This window comes from Drosophila elegans, unplaced genomic scaffold (assembly GCF_018152505.1).
Source record: "Drosophila elegans isolate 14027-0461.03 unplaced genomic scaffold, ASM1815250v1 contig_814, whole genome shotgun sequence".
In the NCBI taxonomy this organism is placed as follows: domain Eukaryota; kingdom Metazoa; phylum Arthropoda; class Insecta; order Diptera; family Drosophilidae; genus Drosophila; species Drosophila elegans.
In genome coordinates, this window is record NW_024546167.1 from 17,172,009 (window position 1) to 17,192,697 (window position 20,689).

The following is a 20,689-nucleotide window of genomic DNA, read 5'->3' on the forward strand; positions in this document are numbered from 1 at the left end:
TAAGTTTAATATTTCCATTACGTCTCAAAGGGTTATTCTAACATGGTTCGGTACAAAGACCTATATTTTAGTATTTGCTTAAGCAATGTTTGATCAACTGTTTTTGATATATTACGAGTATAGCGACAAACCATCTGATCAGCTCCATACTAAGTTTATGTTGCTCAGTCGGCTTACAAACGCAATCGGGTTCAGTTCTAGCTGAAAATGGAGTCTACAAGTTTAGACATATTTGTTAGACAATAAGAAATTTGACACAAAACCAACTAATTGTTTGCACAAGTGAACTTCAGACGGCTTGAGTTAGTTGATTCCCAGTTGAAAGGGAAATTTTTTAGTGATCTAAAATATTTGGTGAAGTAAAGAGCAAAAATGACAAGTGCAAGTCTTCTATCGCGTTCTCTTCTTACAGAAGGTATTTACACGTTTGTGGATCTTTCTTATAAAAAGAATTATATCAAAAGGCGTTTTTGTAATTTCAAAACATTTGAAAACTATAGGTTAAATGAGGAATTTTAAGGGCTTAAAAGTACAGTTCAGCATTGTCAATTTAAAAATGTTGTTGTCAGGAACTTTAAAATCTAGAGATTGAAGACTTTAAAAGCTTAAAGAAAAACCACAGAATCCCAGTATATTTGTTGGTAAAGGTGTTTTTCATGATTTCATGTTGTAATGTGTAAAGATTTTGGTTACTTCCCCCATATATAGTACTCAACTGATTAATTGCAGCACCTCGCTCCAAGAATCGCTCGGTGTTGGCCCTGATTGTGGGCATGGTGGTGGGCTACTGCATGTCCCAAATCTTCTCCAGCATTGTGCCGCACGAGAGCCTCTATCCGTATCTCAGTCGACGCCTGAGCCTGCCCAGCAATTTGCATGCGGGGGATAGTGGTGTCCAGAGCTCATTAGCACCAGAACACAATCCCTTCCAGCACAGTCATGCGGATGACAACACCACCGTGGCCGAGCAGCTGAAGAAGGAGGTTCGCATCCTCTGCTGGGTGATGACCAATCCCACCAATCACAAAAAGAAAGCCCGCCACGTGAAGAGGACGTGGGGCAAACGCTGCAATATCCTGCTGTTCATGAGTTCTGGGGACGATGAGGAGTTGCCCACGGTGCGGTTAAATGTGGGCGAAGGCCGTGAGAATCTGTGGGCCAAGGTCAAGGAGGCGTTTAAGTACGTCTACAAGCATCACTACAACGATGCCGACTTCTTTTACAAGGCCGATGACGACACTTATGCGGTCATAGAGAATATGCGGTATATGCTCTATCCGTACAGTCCCGAGACACCCGTACACTTTGGCTTTAAGTTCAAGCCATTCGTGAAACAGGGATACATGTCCGGCGGAGCAGGCTACATACTCAGCAAAGAGGCACTGCGTCGATTTGTCGTCGAGGGCATTCCGAATCCGAAGATGTGTCTGCCGGGCACGGTGGTCAACGAGGACATTGAAATCGGACGCTGCATGGAGAACCTGAATGTTACGGCCGGCGATTCCAGAGATGAGATCGGACGAGGTCGCATGTTTCCATTCGTCCCGGAACATCACTTGATTCCGGCCAAATGGGACAAGAACTATTGGTACTGGAACTATCTCTACTACAAAACAGATGACGTGAGTTTGTTTTTGGATAAAATATTTGATGAGAAGTATGTTTTCGGTATGAGAAAGCAAGGTTGTATTTTAATTAAAAAATTTAAAGTCACGCATTTTGGTATTATCTACTTAAAGTTTATAATGTATTAATTATTTGTAAAATTGTTGGCAAATATAGTACAATTTACAATGCCATATTGGCCATAACTAATAAGAATATATATTTAAGTACTAAATATAATTTTATTGAATTTGTTTATATATCTTTTATAAATTATTTTTCATCAGGGTCTTGACTGCTGCTCGGATTTGGCCATATCCTTCCACTATGTGGCCCCAAATCTGATGTATGTGCTGGACTATCTCATCTATCATTTGAAGCCGTATGGCTTGATGCGATCTCTGGAAGCTCTGCCAGCCAAACTAAAAGTGGGTGAGTTGCTGCCCGCTCCAGTTGAACGTCCTTTGGCCAGCAATGAGGATTCCGCGGATGACATGGACAGGATTTGGACGACCACAACCGAGAAGCCAAAGGAACCCGATGCCAGGGAAATGGACTCCAAGGAGGTGGAAAAAGAAGAGGCTAAATATAGGGAAAAACTTTCAAAGGAAGCTGAGGAACAGGACGAAACTAGACAAACTGATGATGATTATGAATATACAGATGAGAAAAAGGATAAGGGTTCCAGGTCCAAGAAAACTTCGAAAAAGCATTAGAATTGTTTTGGGTTTAGTGTTTATACTGTTGACAAAACTAAATCTAAAAATCTAACAAGAAGTTACAGCTTGTCAGTAAAAGCTTTATAATTTGTAAAAATTGTTTTATTTTATATCTCCTATTTAATTATATAATTTTTTCCAGTGCTTTTATTTTAAAATGGTTTATTACTTGTAATCATCGTAGTAAAATAGTTTAAAGAATTTTGTAAAGTAGCATAAATAAATATATATATATAAACTATTTTGAGTTCTTTGAAAAGTATATCCTTTATGTTAGATACAAATGAGTTTATTTTATGAAATTTATAATTTAATTGAACCCCTTATAGAATCTTTTAATAGGCGTAGTCTGCTGGCACTTCCTTCTCAACATTTTGTGATTGATCTCCTTTGAAGTCCTCCTTCTCGACTCTGTCTAATTTAACTGGAAGGTACTCTACAGGAAGTTTTCGTCCAAAAGGCCTCAATCTATAGATCATATACTCGAAACAGTGAATATAGCGATGTTGAACGTAATGAAAGGACACAGCATATTTGGACCAGGCGAATATGCCCTAAAAAAATTAAAAGATGTGAGATTTTGAGGTTGTTAGTTTTCAACTTGACTACCAACTTCTTGAGTCCTGTAGGCTAGAAATTTCCAGAACCAAAACGTGGGATCATAGTGTAGGTACCTATTTGATCTGGCCTGTGGATCGATGAGATAAATTCGCCGGCGACCTTTGGAATCGTGAGAGTTGCCCGCCACCACATTGGCATTTTCGAGGCACTCCTTCAGCCTTCCCCCAGTGGCACCCGAATCCTTTGGTTCACATTTCGATGGATTTGGCAGTGCCAACTCCACAACACGACGCAGTGCAGCACGACTCATCACAGTGCCCGGGGATCCGAAATAGATGGCCATTTCGGGGCTGTACGGATAGACCATGTAGCGCAGATTCTCCATCACCACAAAGGTCTCATCGTCGGCCTCCAGGAACCAGTCGGCATCGTTCAAGTGATGGTCATAGAGGTACTTCAGCGCCCTCTTCGTTTTCCGCCACGTCTCACGGTAATTGACATCGCCGGGCAATCCCACAGATCCCCTGAGACTCGAGTCATTGTGGCTGGTAAAAAAGATTAACTTGTTGCACCTTCTGCCCCAAGTCATCAGCACAGCCTGAGCCTCCACCTTGTGATTCATTTGTTTTGTATAGACATAGCACAAGACTCGCACTTCGTCGGACAAATCGATGTCGAGTGGATTTGTTTCACTGGTGCGATTCGCATGCGATTTAAAGTCCATTAACGGCCACAGAACAACCTGGGTTATCAGATAGCCAATCGCAATGCCCAGGAGCAGAAAAAGCAATGGACGGCAGCATGATGCTGATGATGAATGCTGTTGAAAGTGCTTATTTCGATCCAGAAAAACGCACTCCTTCCTCTCCATCTTTGATAGAGTAAACTATTAAATCAGTATGAACACAAAACTACGAAAAATGGAACGTTACACCTATTAGTTACGACTAATTTTTAAAATGCTGAATAAGTCTTCTGAGAGGTTATTATTCTCATTAGTAAAATGTCTCTGAAATGTGCTCTCTGCTATGTTTTGTTACACTAATAAAAAAATAAAGTAATAAAGTAATTACATTTTTTATAATCTTTTTTAGGTTTCAACCATAAATTTGTTAGTTTTTTAAGTATCAAAAATGTGTTTTATATATGCATATAGAAAAAATAAAGATAAGAAATTTGAGTGACAAATCTGACACGCATATATTATAAATAAAAGTCCATTTTTAGGAAATCCCAAAAAAAAACACGTTTCTGCTAATAAACTTTTTATTTATACATTAGGGTGGTCCAAATTTGATTGCAAATTTTCAGTTTCTATTCACAACCACTTATCGTATGCGTTTTGCTGCATTTATTCAATAATCGAATTGAAAGTATTTCACTCATACTTTGATCGAAAATTGGGTTTTTACTGACATTATGAACTTAAACAATATATTTTTGTTTTGAATATATTTATTGCACACCACATTTAACTAGTCATTTTTTTTTTAACCTCCTTAAGTACATTTTTTATCATTCTGTATATTGTGTAGTTTAAAGTTCAAAAAGAAATTTAAGTTTTTGGGTATTCCTGGTAGAGATTGTACTAGTTCAAAAAGCCTTAACCTTCAACCTTGAATATAATGATAAGCCAAAGCTTTATAAAGGCTAGCAAGGCATCAGTCAGTCACCAGTATCAGTCTGTTAAAATGTTTACTCTCGATTGGACAAATTTACGCCTCTTGGCAATTGGATTTTTCCTATTAAGCTGCATACTATATTGTGATGCCTGTGGAACTCCATTTAACTGTGTTGCCGAGACAATTTGTTTAAAAGAGGCTCCTGAAAGGGATTGGTTATTTAATTCAGCTCCTTGCAAAGTGGGTGAAAGCTGTTGTGAAATCTTTGCCTTGGTAAGTACATCATTTTCATATTGATTCGCCCAAATACTAAAAACCATGTTTTTTCAATAATAAAAAAAAGCCAGCACATCCCAAAACTGAGGAGCATTCACAACCCGGTGAATATCCCTGGACAGTTGCGCTATTTAGCAATGGCAAATACTTTGGAGGCGGATCCCTAATTTCCCCTGGAGTTGTACTAACAGTGGCTCACCTCCTGAGGTCGATTTCAGCGGCTGATGTTCTGGTCAAAGCTGGTGAATGGGATTTGGCCTCCAATTCGGAACGTTTTTCGGCTGAGCAGCGTGGTGTGGCCCAAATTGTGCAACATGAAGATTTTGTGTTGACGACTGGTGCTAATAACATAGCCCTTTTATACCTAAAATCACCGTTCGAGTTAAAGGAGCACATCCAGACCATCTGTTTGCCACCGCAGGGAAAATTCTTCGAGCAAAAACGTTGCTTTGTGGCCGGATGGGGAAAGCAAACAATTGAGGACACCCAGTATTCGCATGTCCAAAAGAAAATCGATTTACCCATGGTGGACAGAGCAGAGTGCCAGGATCAGTTGAGAAAAGTCGACCCGGGACCCAACTTTGTGCTGGCCCCCAGTCTGATTTGTGCCGGCGGAGAGAAGGACAGGGATGCCTGTACTGGCGACGGAGGATCCGCCTTGTTTTGCTCACTGGGCGACTTCGCAGATCGCTACGAGCAGGCCGGCATCGTCAGCTGGGGCGTCGGGTGTGGCATTGAGAATGTTCCGGCAACCTTCACAAATGTGGCTCTTTTCAGAGATTGGATTGACCGAAGTCTGGCCAGGAACGATGTGGAACGGCTAATGAACTGCGATAATGTCGGTGTAAGAATAGGCTAATTAAATAAATAAATTAAGGCCAATGCATATTTGAGGACATATAATTGACCATTTCTTCTAATAAACCAATTTTATTTTGTGCTTTTATATTTCTGTTTTTGAAAGGAGTATCTTGCATTCACTGCTCACATATACATAAACATTTGATGTATATCAGGGTGGTCCCAGAAATAAAAGCCTTACATACCGTTTAATATAATAGATTTAAAGAAAATCTACTAATTATGAGTTGGAATCTTAATGAAAAATAAATTGTAAACATTAAAATCAATACGCTTTTTGTATAAACAAATATTAGCAAATATTATTAAAAAAGAAGACATTAAAAAAGTTTATACAAATTTCAATAACCCTAATGTAAAAGTACAAATGCTTTTTTGTCAACTTAAGCGAAGCAATTGTTCTGCTGACAACCATAAGCCCATAATCTAAAGTAATTCACAAAAACAAATTAAATATGGAAAGAAAGGTCGCTGATCTGTATATAGACAGCTCTCTTTACACTTAGAAAAAACATAATAAAATGTTTAATGTTTAATTCGTCTTAGTCAACATTTAAAACTTATTAAATTAAAAGTTATACATTGCTTAGAACATATTGTATATTATTTTTAATTCACTGAAATTTTGCCACCAAAATAACAATTGAATTAAATATAAATAATTAAATATACATAATGGTTTTCACATGTATTTTGGCATAGTTAGGCAATGAATGGACTCAAATTAAAGGAAGATTTGATATTAAAATATGTATTTAAATTTTTAGAATTACCATTTATAAAATGTTTTTCCAATTTGCCCATGTACTATTCGCTCTTTTGCGAATACACAATACACAAGCTGATAAGCAAGGTATATATACGATGCCGAATTCTACTCACAGTCAGTCTTTTTGAAATCGTTATTCTTGAGAGCATGATGTCTCGATTCTGGGCCCTAGGAGCCCTCCTTTGTATCTGTATCTCAGCGGTCGACCTCTGTGAGCGTCCAAATCGCTGCATTCCAAAGGGATCTTGCGTAAATATTCTTAAAGACAGATCGGGAGATGCCTGCTGGTACAGTGAAGACTGCTGTGCAGATGGGGTCTGGGTAAGTGGCTAAAATTAATTTAATTAAGTGCATTCTAATGCGTTCAATTTTAAGGATCGACCCCAGCAAGCACCAAATAATCAGCAACCCAATCAAGAAGATCAACAGCCCGCCCCACAAGCTGTTCAAATATTTCCAGCCAACTCAGATCCGCTCCCCGATCGACCAGAACTTGTATTGATTCCTTCAGGCCCTCAGCCCAATGTAAGGAACCCGATTCAAGTTCCACCAAATAATCAACCCAACGTAAGGAACCCGATTCAAGTTCCACCAAATAATCAACCCAACGTAAGGAATCCGATTCAAGTTCCCCCAAATAATCAACCCAACGTAAGGAACCCGATTCAAGTTCCACCAAATAATCAACCCAATCAACCCGACGCAACGTACCCGATTCCAGTCCAACAAATCTACCCGTTACCCGCCCCATCAAAAAATCAACCACATGCAAACCACCCGATTCCAGTCCAAGCAAACTACCCGATTCCAGTCCAACAAATCTACCCGATTCCCGTCCCACCAAAAAATCAACCCAATGCCAACTACCCTATTCCGGTTCCACCAAAAAATCAACCCGTTCCAGAGCCACCAAACTACCAACCCGCGCCCCAAGATAAAAATTGCGGCTTAAGCAATCGGAATCCACTAATTGTGAGTTCACCAGTGCCTGGAAGTCATCCTTTTGCTGGTCAATATCCCTGGACTGTTGCTCTTTTCCAAAACGGTGAATATTTTGGTGGCGGATCCCTAGTTGCCCCTGCAGTCGTCCTGACCGTAGCTCACCTTGTGGTGAATATGAACCAAACGGATATTGTGGCCAGGGCTGGCGACTTTGACTTTTTACTGCGAAGCAATCAACTTCCGCCGGATGAGCGTCATGTGGTCAGGATTCAGGTGCACAACAACTTTCGAGCGCAGAGTGGCGCCAATGACCTGGCACTTTTATACCTCAAAACGCCATTCACCTTGCGATCTCACATTCGCCCCATTTGTCTACCTCAGCAGAATGAGACCTTCGATCAAAAGCGTTGCGTGGTCGCCGGATGGGGAAAGCGATCGGTTGGCGATCTACCCTTTGCAGATGTACAAAACAAAATGGATCTGCCCGTTTTAGCCAAATTGGACTGTCAGGACTTGTTAAAGCAAGGGATGGGTCCAGACTTCCAGCTGCACGAGAGCATCATTTGTGCCGGCGGTGATATGAACCAGGATGGCACCTTTGTCAATGCCGGATCTCCGTTGTTCTGTCCACTGGTGGACCAGCCGGATCGCTACGTTCAGGCAGGCATCTTCAGCTGGAGGGTGGGCCAACAAATCGTGGTCTCAGCCTTCACAAATGTGGCCATGCTGAGAGGCTGGATTGGGGAGCAACTGCAGAAGAGTGCTGGCGGAAACCCCAACGACTTCAACGAACGGTCTGTTTAAAAAAAATAGTATCAGCAAAAAACTGATAGAACTCTTTAACATGATATTTTAATAAATTGTAAAAAATTTAATTGAAAAAGAACGCATTTTTCATAGATCAGCTCGGCCCATAAGAATATATGTGTTCTTGCTTTTCAAATTTAAGTGGTCGGAAAAAATACATTTTTATGTCATTTAGTTGGAAATGTTGAATCACGTCTTTTAAAAATTTAAAAATTTAATATTCAAAAAGTTTGAGTATGTCTATGGTACAGTTTGATGTTTCTGTGTCAACAAGTCTTATCAAAATAGCTTATCAAAACAAACCTTGAACTGGCACATACCCATTCAAATAATGCAGACGGAGGTATGTATGTTATCTCGCCTTGTGACATCCCAAATTTCAAGGGTTGGTGGACCACGAAAAACATATATAAAATCTGTTATAATGTTCACCTGATAATATTCCGAAAATTGCTCATCTCCAAAATGGTAAATGTAGTTTTGTGGTTACTTATACATAGTATAAAATGTTTTTGTAAAAAATATGTTTTAAAATTACTATTTTGCCATTCTTATCAACGGAAACTAACACAAACACATTATACATACGATACGTTTTCGAAATAACATATTTATATATTGATTCCGAGAAAGTAGAGTACAAAAGTGATAAGCTTGAAGCAATTCTTCTTTTCGCTGTATATAAGCGATCGGTACTCTCTCACCGTCAGTCTTTCCGGATTTGTATTCGCGATTAAACAATGGCACGGAGCTGGGCGATAGGAGCTCTTCTTTTGACCTGGATTTCTGCTGCCGACCTCTGTCCATACAAATGTGTTACTAAGGAATATTGTTCTTATCCACCACAAGTCGATGTTACAGAATATAGGTGTGAGAACCAAAAAGTTTGCTGTGCAAATAGGACCGATGTAAGTGTCATTAAACCTTATTAATATATTTGAAAATGCATCTAATTTTAATTTGTTTGGATTTTAGCTTTCGCCTCGTATCCCTACTACCCAAGACCAACAGGATTTTAGTGGAGTTCGGGCCTATGTAAGTGCATTACTTATTAATTAATAAATTAATTAATTATTATGAATTTATTTGAAAATGCATCTACTTTAGAATTATTTTTAAATTTTAGAAATGGACTGCCCAAGGATATTTCCCCCAAACTGGACTCAATTATGACACACCGAAACAAGACTTTGGTGGAGGTTCTGCCAATGTAAGTGCATTAAACTTTGTTTAATTATTTGAAAATGTAATTAATTTCGATTTATTTTTAAATATTAGCCTTCTGACCCAGTAAACCAAGAATTCACTGGAAAACAATATTTGAGCGGGGGTTATGGCCAAGGGAATATGCCCCAACCTAACTCCTATTCTCCCGCATCAAACCAAGAATTCTCTGGAGGCCGAGGAAGTTTTTCCCAAGATGAAAACCGTAATACCGCATCACAACAATATTTGAGCGGGGGTTATGGCCAAGAGAATATGCCCCAACCTAACTCCTATTCTCCCGCATCAAACCAAGAATTCTCTGGAGGCCGAGGAAGTTTTTCCCAAGCTGAAAACCGTAATACCGCATCACAACAAGATTTAAGTGGAGGTTATGCCTCAAGAAAACAGGACCTCGGTGCATCGAAAGCTCCAGTGCCAAAGGATCGATTAGATGAAATTTGCGGTTTGGGTAATCCGCGAGGGTTAGATGAGAGAAAACAAGTGGGTCCTTGGCAATCAACGCCCGGTCAATATCCCTGGGTGGTGGCCCTCTTCAACAAGGGCAGTTATTTTGGAGGCGGTTCTTTGATTAGTCCTCGAGTTGTTCTGACTGCAGCTCACCAAATATTTATGGCTAAATTGACCCGGACTGACGACATTAAGGTAAGAGCTGGCGATTGGGACTTGTCATCGACATCGGAAGCGTTCCAGCATGAAGAGCGCTGGGTCACCGATGTCGTGTACCCTGATACTTATGTATTCCAAAATGGCAGCAACAACATTGCCCTGCTATTCCTCGACACTCCGTTCGAATTGAAGCCCAACATCAGGACAATTTGTTTGCCTCAGCAGGATAAGTCATTCGACCAAAGAAACTGCATAGTTGCCGGCTGGGGAAAGAGTTCGTATGAAAGTGCACAATACGCGAGTATACAAAAGAAGTTGGAGTTGAGCATTGAACCCAGAGAAACATGCCAGGACCTGTTGAGACGAACCCAATTGGGCGCCGCCTATGAGCTGCCAGATTGTTCCATTTGTGCCGGCGGACAGTTGAACAAGGATGCCTGCTCTGGAGATGGTGGATTCCCCTTGTTCTGTCCCATGGAAGGCTACCCCCACCGTTACGAGCAGGCTGGCATCGTCAGCTATGGCATCGAGTGTGGCCGGGAAAACGTTCCGGGAGTCTACACAAACGTCGCCAAGTTCAGGGATTGGATCGATGAGAAGTTGGCTGGCGGCACCTTCGTTTTGTAAAGGCACAAAGATATCGATTTTAAATCAGCAATTTTTAAATAAAGAATGTGTTCAGCTGAAAATAACATTTTTTCACTTATAAATTCCCAAAATAGTGCTCGAAAAACCAAAAGTCAAAAAGGTCAAGACGCTTATCACACTTAGTGGGTTTTTTATAGCACAAAAAAAATGCACTTTGTGTTTTCCCCTAAAATATATTTTTTTTGGCACAACAAAAACAAAGTAAAAATCAAAAAAAAGTTATTTGTCCTTTCAGAAACAATTTCTGATTTTATTATTCCTTTCATGTGTTTGTGCTGTTATTAATAAAGTTTAAAAAATCAGATCATATCTGCATATATTTGTGCCATCTTATAAGTTGAGGAATTTTAAGTCGCTTACATTTTATGGCTATGTATTTTAAACTGAATCATTTATAATAATGCAATTATAAATGTATATATGTGCATATGTATATTCGTTGTGTTTGTGAACTGATAACGATGGCGGAGAATTTTTGTTCTCAGTATACTTCTCAGAATATATTTAAATCATACTTTGAATTTGCTGGCTTGATTTATTGTACTGATTTGTTTTTAGTCTTCAGTCAAACAATGTCGCGAAGAGTTATAATTTTCAGCTGCCTTTTGTGGGTGCTGACTGAGGCGGGAGCACCTTGTGGCCTCCGAATCGACATGAATTGTGTACCCCAAGGCCTTTGTAGAAATGGTGCATTTTTCCATTCGGCCTGCCAGCGCTCAGAAACATGCTGTCACCCCTCTGCAGTAGTAAGTGTATAGTATATATAGTGTTCAATTGCCTTAAAGTACATGTTTTACAATTTCTAGTTGCCCATTGGAGCACCATTAATGTGTGGTCGGAGTAATCCGCATGGTCTGGAGCCAGGAACACTGGTTGCTGCCGATCAGGCACAGCCCAACGAATTCCCGTGGGTTGTGGCTCTGATGAAACCAAAGAACCTTTTTTTTGGTGCTGGCACTCTGGTCACCGAAAATGTGGTAGTAACTGCTGCCCATCTGATGCTGAATCGGTCTATAAGCGATTTTATAGTCGTTGGAGGTGCCTGGGACTTGAATGAATTGTTCAAGAACTCCGTGGTCACCCGATCCCCGGCCAGGGTTATTCCGCATCCAGGTTTTGTCATGCTCACCGGGGCCAATAACATAGCCCTTATCATCCTGGCCGTTTCGTTCTACTTTAAGCCCCAAATCAGCCCAATTTGCTGGGCCTCGCCGGGAACATCCTTTGTGGGAGAACGCTGTCTGGTTGTCGGTTGGGGCAAACTAAATCCTTTGGCTGGAAACATTTCGAATCGGCAGAAGAAAATCGATCTACCCATTGTGAGCAGAAGAATGTGTGAGATTCAATTGAAGAGGACACTGGGACCGAGTTACGAGCTCGATCCCACCATGTTGTGCGCCGGTGGAGAACGCGGACGAGATGCCTGCAAGGGCGACGGGGGATCGCCCCTAATGTGCCCCATCCCCGGATATCCTTCGCTCTACGAATTCGTCGGCATTGTCAACAGCGGCGTGTCCTGCGGAGAGGAGGAAGTGCCCGGCCTCTACACGAGCATCACCCAAGTGAAGTCCTGGATTGATCAACAACTGGATGACGAGCTCAACAAGCCCTACAAGACATTCCCCATATACAATATCGACTACGATTCTTACTGAAATAAATTAAATTAAATTAAAGGGGTATTCAATTTGTAATCTCTTCTGAATAATCCAGATAACATGATAAGAAACCACTATTTACATTTATTTTAACGGCTTTTATCAGCTAGTTTTCTTCAGAAAAGTACATTTTGTGCTGACATATTTATAACATATTTTACATATATTTTATATTATTTATAATTAATAATATTCAATGCTCAACCTGAGGAGCTGTGTCTAAAAATGCCAAAGTTTTCATATAGGATATTTAAGAATATGAATTCTAGGGGGTTTTTCCGGTTGCTGATTCTATCAACCTTGTTCTGGCTGTTGGTACTCGAGTTGTTGATATTCTTCAACAGTACTACCTTCGGTGATTTGAAAGAGTTCATTTTTAAGCCATATAAGGAGAAGATAAAAGAGTATGATGTTGGCCAAAGAAGTCAGCATTGGGATGATGATCGGATAGCGAGAATTCTTCAGGAGAAGGTGCGTGTGCATTGCCTGGTTTATTTGGACCCTTCGGACTACAAGTTTGGTCTTATTAAGGCTGGACATGCAAATAAAACTTGGGGTCGTCGCTGTAATCATCTGACCATTATCGACCAAAGGGAGATCTCTTTGCTGGAGGCATACCACAGTATTTATAAGAAGTTCCACAATGAGTTCGACTGGCTGCTGGTGGTTTACTTGGATTCATATGTGATTATGGAGAATTTGCGCCTCATGCTGGCCCACTATCGTCCAACCGAGGAGATCTACTTCAGTGCCCATCACGCCTTCTATATCTACGCCCATGTGGGCAGGGTACCCAGCACCGATTACATTTTCAGTAGGGAGGCTTTGGAGCAGTTGGCCACCAGAAATTGCCTCCGAAATGAGGTTTTTCTCAGGGAGTGCTTGAAACGAATGAAAAGGGGTCCCAGCGATGCCCTCCAGCCATTTAATGTCCCGGATGAGGTGATCCCCTTTAGTTTGCGCAATGAGTTCTGGCTCTGGCCCTGCGCCTTCCGAGCTGTCTACCAAAACCAGGTGAGTTTGCTGGCCATCTTAATAACAAGCTTTAAAACCTGGCATAAAATTGACTTAATTTAAATAGATGTTAGTTCATAATGTATCACTGTTACAATTACATAACATTACATTCTTATTTAATAAATACTTATTAAAATTTTAAACCTTAAATTTAAATTTAATTGTTATCCTTAGAGCTGGGAGAGTTGTTTTGGGGGAGCCGTACTTTTCCCGTATTGCCGTTCCATATCGATGCACATCCTGGAGTTTGTGTTCTATCACCTGCGACCCTATGGCCACGTAAATTCCCTGCCGGAACTTAAGTCCTCCAGTTTTGCCACAACAATAGCAACGAGGCCATTGAACGATCGTGTGGCCAGGTATTTGTATCGGTCGGTAAGGATAATTTGCTTGATATTGACCTGGCCAAAGAATTACATGAGTGCCGTGAAGGCAATTAGCGAAACGTGGAGTCGCCACTGCAATCGTGTGGTATTTTATGGCAGTTCTTCCGAAACCATCTTACCAGGCATTGAGATTGTGGGTCTGAACATAAGTGATGTGCGAAGTAATTTGTGGGGCAAGACAAAGGCTGCCTTTCGACATGCCTATATGCATTATGGTCACGAGGCGGACTGGTTCTACAAAGCTGATGACGATACCTATGCTTTAATGGAGAATATGCGATATATGCTTCAAACACACTCACCCAAATATCCGATTTATTTTGGTTCCACCTTCCAGTTGTCGTCCAGCATTTACATGTCCGGAGGAGCTGGCTATGTGCTCAGCAAAATGGCCGTAAAGAAATTGGTTGAGGGGGAAAGAAGTCATTGTCAGCCAGGCGACAGAGGCACTGAAGACTGGGTGATGGGCCAATGCCTACGAAAGTTGAGTGTTAAGGCTTACGACTCCAGAGACGTTTATGGACGACATCGGTTCTTTTCGCTGACCATGGAACACTTTCTCATACCTGATCATGATGAAGACAACTTTTGGCTGCAGAGATATCTTCTTCACCCAGCTGGAACGGTATGAGAAACACTAGCTTATTTTTATTTATTAATGTACAGGCACTTTGTAATACCTAAATTTGAACTTGGCTTTATTTACAGGGAATTCAATGCTGTTCATCTTATGCGATATCCACCCACTATGTGTCACCCTACGAAATGCACTTTCTGGAAACGATTTTGTATAAAGCACGACCATATGGTCTCATTGCTGGGCATCCTCCGTCAAGAACCCCAAGAAAAAAGCGATTAAGGCAACAGCAGTTTAGGTTATGATACTAGTTTTATTTAATTTTAACATTTGTTTGTAACTTCGTAACTTGTAAATAATTAAAATGGCATTTATACTTATAACTAATAATTTTTACATGGAAGCTTAGCCTATTTTGATTATATGACAATAATATTTATTAAATTAAAAAGTAAAAATAAGTAAGCTAACATATTTAAAACTCAATTTAATTAAGAACTAAATTAATTAAACAAAAGAGAATTATATTATATGTACAACTCAGTGTTTTAATTAAAGGAGTAGTTTTAGATAATTTTTGATATCTTGGTCTTACTCTTTGGCATTGTCTGTTGCAGTCAATATAAAACTAAACTACTCTTTGTTAGAGGGATATGTTTTGGATTATGACTTTTGGTTCTGTGACATTTTTTACTACCACAATATTGTTGACTTCCATTTGTTTGGTCTCATTAGTGCTATATATGGATTTCCTTGCTGGCAAATGATCCTGGATTCTTTTTATGCCGAATGCTCTTAGCTTATAGATAACATACTCCAAAACGTAAAACTCCTTGGCATTGTTGTAGTGAAACGAGATAGCCGAGTTTGAGCAGCAGTCACTGGTGATCTATGAACAATAAGCAGAATTTATATTTTATAACTCAGAAAAAAGGAGATATTTTCCTTACATTTGGGGTCGTGTAGTAGAGCAGTGGTCGGTACCATTTTGGAGCCTCTGGATACCAGTGTAGCGGTGAGAAGGGTATAAAGCGGTTCAATCCCTGCTCATCCCTGGAATCTCCACCCACCACGCCCACACCCCGCAGACATCGTCCCAGTTCAATATCTTCATAGCCATAGCCGCGATTGCTGCAGATGCTGCTGTTGCCAAATCCCTCGTTTATTAGTCGGTGCAGGGCCATTTTGCTCAGTACATAGCCCGCTCCTCCTGTCATGTATTCCTAAAACATGAAGAATATTCATATTCATAAACAATATAATTGGATTATACACATAACACATGAGATTCGATTGCATTTGGATTTTGCTTTATGCTTATCATTAGGCGTCGATAAATAGAATGCAACAATTGTAGCCCACTTTACGGCGAGAAAATAAATCGTCTTTAGTCAAGTAATATGCTTGACCATTTCGGTTCACATATTGTTAGTTATTAGAAACTAATTATAAAAACTTTAACTTTAACTTTAAATACATCTAGTTTTTATGTTTTGTATAACATTTTTTTTATGATTAAATTAATTATATAATTAAATGTTATAATATTTGAATATACCTCTTTTACATTGCTGCGAAACTTATTTCCAAAATAAACTGGGCTGCTTGGACTGTAGGCATATAAAAATGCCCGTAGGTTTTCCATTATCACGTAGCTGAAATGAAAGCAGAGCAGAAAAATTATAGTTACAAACATTTCGTATGATTTTTAAATTCTTAAAGATTTAATAATTATATAATTAAAACAACGTAATTTGTTAATATTTCATACAATAGTGTAAAGTCCGCTTAAGCTTAAAATGTGATTTAAGCTTTGAAAATGTATGGAATTTTGACAGTTAAACAACTTTTTTTTTTTTAATTTGCCATGGTAGCAAGAAGTATCTTTAAGTTTAAGCTCTAAGGATACTTTTTGTAATATATTTTATTATTATTTTTAATTGCACTTACGTGTCATCGTCGGCCTTCAGAAACCAGTCGTAATTCCGAAAATGATGCTTGTAGACATACTGCAGTGATGCCCGTGTCTTGGGCCATAGATTTGAGTAGCCCTCCCTCACTTTGATGACCACGGTTCGCAGTTCCTTATCCGCCTTGCTGCTCATGAAGATTAGCTTGTTGCAACGAGTGCCCCAGGTTCTCTGGATGTGAATAGCTTTGCTGTGGTGGGTTTTCGGGCTGGTTAGGACCATGCAAAGGACCCGTGTCTCGTTGAAAAGATTGGAGGCCAGGACATTGGGTGATGAAGATGTTGTGGTGGTCGTCGTATAGGTAGAAGTGGAAGTTGAGGTGGAAGGACTTATCCGACGACTGGTTGGGAAAGGGCTGCTTTTCACCCTCACCAGGTCCTTGTTATTTTTCCAGTGGGATCTTCGCATCAACTCCGACAATAGAATGCCCCAGGCCACGCCAATCAGAACCATTAAAAACAGCTCAAAACGCTTGCGATGCGGCCGTAGTCCAATCATTTCGATACTTTTACATATAAAAATACAACCAAAATGGTTTTAAGTTTTAATAGTTTTGTTAACCAAGTTTCACAATATCAATAGCATACCATTTTTATATTTAAAATGTTTTTTTTTCACACAAAGAAATTATTAGAGATTATTAGGCCAAATAAAAATATATTTTTCGGTTGCATGTACAATTGGAACTGTTATTTTCACTGCTTAAAAAACACTCGCTTTTTAAAATTGTTTCTTTTATTATTTAGTAGCTTTTTTTCGCGATTAACCAAAATAAACTTTTTGAAAATATCACAGTAATAAAACTGATCGAAATAATATTTAGATTTTGTATTATTTGGTTTGCTTAGTTATTCACAATATTAAAATAATTAACAACCTTTTTTCTTTTCGACTGTCATAACCTTCAAACAAAAATTAAGTGATACATAACTATGTGTTAAAATATTTAACGTTTGGCTTGTTGTCATGGCATAGTCATTTTCAAAGCTAATGTATTGATATATGTATGGAACTGATTTTGTTTTGATTTTTTCGTCAGCGGTTTTTCTCTTTTGTTTTCTTTGAGCCGCGTTTGTTTACTTTTTTATGCAAATCTTGTGTCGTCAAGCGGCACAGTGTTGTTGTCGCCGTATAGGCAGTCGCTTTGGATGTTGTTGTTGAAGTCGAATCACCGCCGAATTAACACATTCTTGAGATAGTGACGCAGAGGCGAAAGCCTGTAAAGATGCGGTCGACCTTCGGTTAAAAAAGCACACAGGTGTACTATATGTTGTGGTGGCTATGCAACAATTTGCTTAAGTTCAATTCGATCCGCAATCGCTGAATCGCAAATGGCAATTGCCTGGCTCTAGCTTTGATCTTTTTTTTTCGAGGTGCTTCAATTTCATTTGGAAACGTTTCGAATCGCTGCCTCCAATTATGTGACTGTCTTTTTAGTTGTTCAACTCCTCGAACGTTTCTCACTTCTTTTACACTAGCGCGCACTGGCGCAGAATTTCAATCACTTGCGCTCATCGGTAAAGGCGATAAAAATAAAAAATAAACACTGCTCGAACGCGACTTGCAGCTCAAAACAAAAACAAAAACAAAGTGGAAAAAATAAACAATGGAAGCTCGAAAATAATATAAGCAGAAAAACAACGTCTTCGCGCTTTGCCGGCAGTTGACAGACTCGACTTAAATGGGCGCGTCGAAAATGTTGCTGAAGAAATATCTTAACGCTTGTTCAGCCACAATGTTGCCAGATATTTAACGGTAATTTCATCTAAGCCTTTTGATTTAAAAGAACGCATTAGTAATAAATACATTTCTTATAAATGAAACATATGCACTGCAAAAAGGTTTAAATAAAATATATAACTTTTTATGTACACATATGCACTGCATACCAAGGCATTCTTTGAAAAATGTAAAGTTTGGGACATTGATAGGACACAAAAATAGTCCTCTTTATATTGGGTAATAACATCTGGTATAAATAAATACATTTCTTATAAAAACTGTAAATGCTTGAGGAGTTTAAACAAAATATGTTTAATGCATTTTACTCTTTTGGTAATAAATGATAATGCTTTTTTAATATTTATTTTGACCTTTGACTTCCACTCTTTGTGGTCTCTTGGTTATGCATTTAATTTTTTCGTTTATAAATAATAAACCCCCTTAGATACGTGTGCCATAGCATACTTTGACCTTTCATATTTAGCTGCAAACGATTAAGAAAAGTCGTTAAGGCATTTATGTTGCCTCCTTAACAGGCTGTAACATATGGCCACTCGCACCTTAATTACTTAACTTATTCTGCAATACAATACAGCCTTTTTACCTTTTTTTTTTAAATCGTAAAAATGCCAGTGAGAAGCTTTTTCAAAGCTTTACCTTAACCATATTGCCCCGAAAATAGGCAACACATTCAAATGTTATTAAGTGATCAATGTTTTGTATTTATTAATTAGAAAACTAGAAGTAGATGAAGCACAATGAAGGAATATACAAGGAGTGCGTAGCAGAGGAGCAAAACTCAGGCGTAGGGACCGCCGGAGGAGTCGAGTCCTCGGGGGGCATTGGCGTAGCTGTCCTCGGCGAAGGTATTGGTAACTCCGGAGTCGGAATTGGATCCTTCAGAGGACGAGGACCTAGACCCACTGCCCGAAACAGATCCCGATCTTAGCTCAGCATCCAGGATAGCTGATCCCTCGGATTTGGAGCGCTCATCGCGAGCCACGAATGCAGTGGGTTGGGCCACTTGAGTCACCACTGTTTTGAGGGCATAGGGCACTCGGTTGACCACCGCATTGAAACCATGCACATCATCCGCCGTGTAGGTCACGGTCCTCTTGTAGCCATCGGGATCGATGAGACTGTAGAAACCCCTGACCACATAACCATCGCGCGTTTCGCTATGCTCCTTGATGTCCCCAGTGCTCTCGTCATTCACGGCATAGTTGTAGCTATAGCTGGCTGGGGGAAAGACCTCCGGTTCCTGATGCTGACGCTGCACCAATGGAACAACCACCGAAGAATCCTGTTGCACTGCAGATGGTGCAGCCACCACCTCCGAATTCTGCTCTTGACGAAGGATGGGCAGTGGCGAGGGCAGCAGTACAGAGGCAGCATTGGCAGCACTCGCAGCATTTTGTAGCAAATTTGAGGCCTGAACACTGGCCGTTCGACTGCCGGCGGCTGCAAACTGATTCCTGGTGGGCGCCACATAGTCATAGCCATCGGGAGTGGCCTCCGAATTTAGGGCATTGTTGCTAGGCGTGTGGTAGTCGCTGAGGAAATCCTCACCCGAACTGGAGGCACTGTTCTCCAGGGAATTGACCGCCTTGGCCGATTTCTCGTTGTAGTTGTATTCCGCTTGGCCAGCTGCGAAGAGGGCCAGCGACAGCAGGGCAAAGAACTGAAAATGTTCAAGACAATAGTATTTTTAATAAAATTTGTAATTAAAAAAAATCATTTTTCACACAGGAAACCTTTTCTTTTGATGTTTCTGAAATAAATATTATTCAGAATTTTTTGATCTTCAAGAAAAATTCTTTCTTTTTATGTTAATTCTAAAACGTTTCTTAGCTTCTGCAGAAAAATATATTTTCTTTAAGCCTTTGAAGTAATATATTAAAGTGACAGACAAAGTTTCACTATTTTACATTTCTATTAATATTTCAATTTACAATTTAAAAAGCTTAAAGTTGATTTAAATAGATTTTCAATTTATACCATATTCTATTAAAACACACTGGTTTTAAATAAATATATCCTTTAAATCCTAATTTGGGACCCATCACAACTCACCTTAGCTGTCATCTCAAATCGTTTGGATCTTCCTTCCGTGTGTCTGCCTCCACAAATTGTCAGGTAACTGATGTCATAATTGAAGCAACTCGGAGTTTTTATACTAAATCATACCAATTGCAGTTTATTACTCAATGTGAGCCGTTATACAATGTCATGCGCCCCAATTGGTCGATTTACCATTGTCCAAAAGGCAGTACAATGTATTGGTAACACTTTCATTTTTATTTGGTGACCATTTTTATGCTGCGTAAGCGCACACGATATTGAAAGATGATACAGCTACGAGTATGGGTGATAGTAGAAAAATAAGAACTAGAGCAAATATTTGCAATAAATATGAAGAAAAGCAATGATTATTTCTAAAAAAAACTTAAATAAATTAATTAGTTTTGGGATCCTAACCATTTAATTTCTTTAAGGGCACTTGATAAAGAAGACACCTGAAAGATTAGTTTTAAGAGGTGTGTCTTGAAAATAAACAACAGATAGTATTAAAGTATAAGTATTAATTCAATACTAAATAATATTAGAACAAGAGTCTAAAACGGTGGTCTAAGACATTAAAATTTTTGCAATGGAACATCAAGATTATAATTTCTTAACTAACTTAATTCAGAATCCCACATTTTTTCAATGGGCA

The 20,689-nt window shown here is 39.4% G+C and overlaps 9 protein-coding genes across 12 annotated transcripts; 6 read left to right on the plus strand and 3 right to left on the minus strand.

The window, feature by feature from the left end:
- Positions 1 to 170: 170 nt before the first annotated feature.
- Positions 171 to 2,462, plus strand: LOC108147823 (glycoprotein-N-acetylgalactosamine 3-beta-galactosyltransferase 1). The gene is made up of 3 exons (XM_017274577.1): positions 171 to 415; positions 730 to 1,622; positions 1,893 to 2,462. The coding sequence occupies exons 1-3, from the start codon at positions 373 to 375 to the stop codon at positions 2,319 to 2,321; spliced, it is 1,365 nt and encodes a 454-aa protein (XP_017130066.1). The 5' UTR covers positions 171 to 372; the 3' UTR covers positions 2,322 to 2,462.
- A 48-nt stretch (positions 2,463 to 2,510) lies between these two features.
- On the minus strand, positions 2,511 to 3,799 carry LOC108147854 (glycoprotein-N-acetylgalactosamine 3-beta-galactosyltransferase 1). Its single transcript, XM_017274612.2, has 2 exons — positions 2,938 to 3,799; positions 2,511 to 2,878 (listed from the first exon to the last, which is right to left on the minus strand). Exons 1-2 carry the CDS (start codon positions 3,754 to 3,756, stop codon positions 2,660 to 2,662), a joined length of 1,038 nt encoding a protein of 345 aa, XP_017130101.1. The 5' UTR covers positions 3,757 to 3,799; the 3' UTR covers positions 2,511 to 2,659.
- Positions 3,800 to 4,567: 768 nt separating this feature from the next.
- On the plus strand, positions 4,568 to 5,729 carry LOC108148083 (phenoloxidase-activating factor 2-like). Its single transcript, XM_017274939.2, has 2 exons — positions 4,568 to 4,780; positions 4,851 to 5,729. Exons 1-2 carry the CDS (start codon positions 4,577 to 4,579, stop codon positions 5,640 to 5,642), a joined length of 996 nt encoding a protein of 331 aa, XP_017130428.1. The 5' UTR covers positions 4,568 to 4,576; the 3' UTR covers positions 5,643 to 5,729.
- Positions 5,730 to 6,527: 798 nt separating this feature from the next.
- LOC108147853 (phenoloxidase-activating factor 2-like) lies at positions 6,528 to 8,238 on the plus strand. Its single transcript, XM_017274611.2, has 2 exons — positions 6,528 to 6,734; positions 6,789 to 8,238. The coding sequence occupies exons 1-2, from the start codon at positions 6,561 to 6,563 to the stop codon at positions 8,157 to 8,159; spliced, it is 1,545 nt and encodes a 514-aa protein (XP_017130100.1). The 5' UTR covers positions 6,528 to 6,560; the 3' UTR covers positions 8,160 to 8,238.
- A 632-nt stretch (positions 8,239 to 8,870) lies between these two features.
- LOC108148078 (phenoloxidase-activating factor 2-like) lies at positions 8,871 to 10,684 on the plus strand. Its single transcript, XM_017274932.2, has 4 exons — positions 8,871 to 9,070; positions 9,138 to 9,197; positions 9,289 to 9,372; positions 9,441 to 10,684. Exons 1-4 carry the CDS (start codon positions 8,903 to 8,905, stop codon positions 10,620 to 10,622), a joined length of 1,494 nt encoding a protein of 497 aa, XP_017130421.1. The 5' UTR covers positions 8,871 to 8,902; the 3' UTR covers positions 10,623 to 10,684.
- Positions 10,685 to 11,186: 502 nt separating this feature from the next.
- LOC108147833 (phenoloxidase-activating factor 2) lies at positions 11,187 to 12,319 on the plus strand. The gene is made up of 2 exons (XM_017274587.2): positions 11,187 to 11,389; positions 11,450 to 12,319. The coding sequence occupies exons 1-2, from the start codon at positions 11,216 to 11,218 to the stop codon at positions 12,296 to 12,298; spliced, it is 1,023 nt and encodes a 340-aa protein (XP_017130076.1). The 5' UTR covers positions 11,187 to 11,215; the 3' UTR covers positions 12,299 to 12,319.
- Positions 12,320 to 12,559: 240 nt separating this feature from the next.
- On the plus strand, positions 12,560 to 14,676 carry LOC108147757. The gene is made up of 3 exons (XM_017274488.2): positions 12,560 to 13,315; positions 13,493 to 14,329; positions 14,413 to 14,676. The coding sequence occupies exons 1-3, from the start codon at positions 12,560 to 12,562 to the stop codon at positions 14,584 to 14,586; spliced, it is 1,767 nt and encodes a 588-aa protein (XP_017129977.1). The 3' UTR covers positions 14,587 to 14,676.
- A 126-nt stretch (positions 14,677 to 14,802) lies between these two features.
- LOC108147838 (glycoprotein-N-acetylgalactosamine 3-beta-galactosyltransferase 1) lies at positions 14,803 to 17,907 on the minus strand. Of its 4 annotated transcripts, none has more exons than XM_017274595.2 (5): positions 17,332 to 17,907; positions 16,232 to 16,756; positions 15,840 to 15,936; positions 15,232 to 15,504; positions 14,803 to 15,170 (listed from the first exon to the last, which is right to left on the minus strand). In XM_017274595.2, the coding sequence occupies exons 2-5, from the start codon at positions 16,747 to 16,749 to the stop codon at positions 14,925 to 14,927; spliced, it is 1,134 nt and encodes a 377-aa protein (XP_017130084.1). In that variant the 5' UTR covers positions 16,750 to 16,756; positions 17,332 to 17,907; the 3' UTR covers positions 14,803 to 14,924. The 4 variants fall into 4 exon arrangements, with proteins under 4 accessions (XP_017130084.1, XP_017130082.1, XP_017130083.1 ...); XM_017274593.2 differs by having other exon boundaries at positions 17,129 to 17,907; XM_017274594.2 differs by lacking the exon at positions 17,332 to 17,907 and adding an exon at positions 16,839 to 17,036.
- A 767-nt stretch (positions 17,908 to 18,674) lies between these two features.
- Positions 18,675 to 20,114, minus strand: LOC108147871. The gene is made up of 2 exons (XM_017274628.1): positions 20,047 to 20,114; positions 18,675 to 19,654 (listed from the first exon to the last, which is right to left on the minus strand). Exons 1-2 carry the CDS (start codon positions 20,056 to 20,058, stop codon positions 18,773 to 18,775), a joined length of 894 nt encoding a protein of 297 aa, XP_017130117.1. The 5' UTR covers positions 20,059 to 20,114; the 3' UTR covers positions 18,675 to 18,772.
- Positions 20,115 to 20,689: the final 575 nt, after the last annotated feature.

Bases quoted from the DNA above. Each gene is read 5' to 3' on its own strand.
- LOC108148078 (XM_017274932.2), top strand. From the start codon at position 8,903: ATGGCACGGAGCTGGGCGATAGGAGCTCTTCTTTTGACCTGGATTTCT. The intron at 9,198-9,288 runs GTAAGTGCATTA...TTTAAATTTTAG, and splicing joins TTAGTGGAGTTCGGGCCTAT to AAATGGACTGCCCAAGGATA. The intron at 9,373-9,440 runs GTAAGTGCATTA...TTTAAATATTAG, and splicing joins TTGGTGGAGGTTCTGCCAAT to CCTTCTGACCCAGTAAACCA.
- LOC108147838 (XM_017274595.2), bottom strand. From the start codon at position 16,749: ATGATTGGACTACGGCCGCATCGCAAGCGTTTTGAGCTGTTTTTAATG. The intron at 15,505-15,839 runs GTATATTCAAAT...TTCATGTTTTAG, and splicing joins TTCGCAGCAATGTAAAAGAG to GAATACATGACAGGAGGAGC. The intron at 15,171-15,231 runs GTAAGGAAAATA...TATTGTTCATAG, and splicing joins TCTACTACACGACCCCAAAT to ATCACCAGTGACTGCTGCTC.
- LOC108147853 (XM_017274611.2), top strand. From the start codon at position 6,561: ATGATGTCTCGATTCTGGGCCCTAGGAGCCCTCCTTTGTATCTGTATC. The intron at 6,735-6,788 runs GTAAGTGGCTAA...TTCAATTTTAAG, and splicing joins GCTGTGCAGATGGGGTCTGG to GATCGACCCCAGCAAGCACC.
- LOC108147833 (XM_017274587.2), top strand. From the start codon at position 11,216: ATGTCGCGAAGAGTTATAATTTTCAGCTGCCTTTTGTGGGTGCTGACT. The intron at 11,390-11,449 runs GTAAGTGTATAG...TACAATTTCTAG, and splicing joins GCTGTCACCCCTCTGCAGTA to TTGCCCATTGGAGCACCATT.
- LOC108147854 (XM_017274612.2), bottom strand. From the start codon at position 3,756: ATGGAGAGGAAGGAGTGCGTTTTTCTGGATCGAAATAAGCACTTTCAA. The intron at 2,879-2,937 runs GTTGGTAGTCAA...TAATTTTTTTAG, and splicing joins TAGCCTACAGGACTCAAGAA to GGCATATTCGCCTGGTCCAA.
- LOC108147823 (XM_017274577.1), top strand. From the start codon at position 373: ATGACAAGTGCAAGTCTTCTATCGCGTTCTCTTCTTACAGAAG. The intron at 416-729 runs GTATTTACACGT...GATTAATTGCAG, and splicing joins GCGTTCTCTTCTTACAGAAG to CACCTCGCTCCAAGAATCGC. The intron at 1,623-1,892 runs GTGAGTTTGTTT...ATTTTTCATCAG, and splicing joins TCTACTACAAAACAGATGAC to GGTCTTGACTGCTGCTCGGA.
- LOC108147757 (XM_017274488.2), top strand. From the start codon at position 12,560: ATGAATTCTAGGGGGTTTTTCCGGTTGCTGATTCTATCAACCTTGTTC. The intron at 13,316-13,492 runs GTGAGTTTGCTG...TGTTATCCTTAG, and splicing joins GAGCTGTCTACCAAAACCAG to AGCTGGGAGAGTTGTTTTGG. The intron at 14,330-14,412 runs GTATGAGAAACA...CTTTATTTACAG, and splicing joins TTCTTCACCCAGCTGGAACG to GGAATTCAATGCTGTTCATC.
- LOC108148083 (XM_017274939.2), top strand. From the start codon at position 4,577: ATGTTTACTCTCGATTGGACAAATTTACGCCTCTTGGCAATTGGATTT. The intron at 4,781-4,850 runs GTAAGTACATCA...AATAAAAAAAAG, and splicing joins GTTGTGAAATCTTTGCCTTG to CCAGCACATCCCAAAACTGA.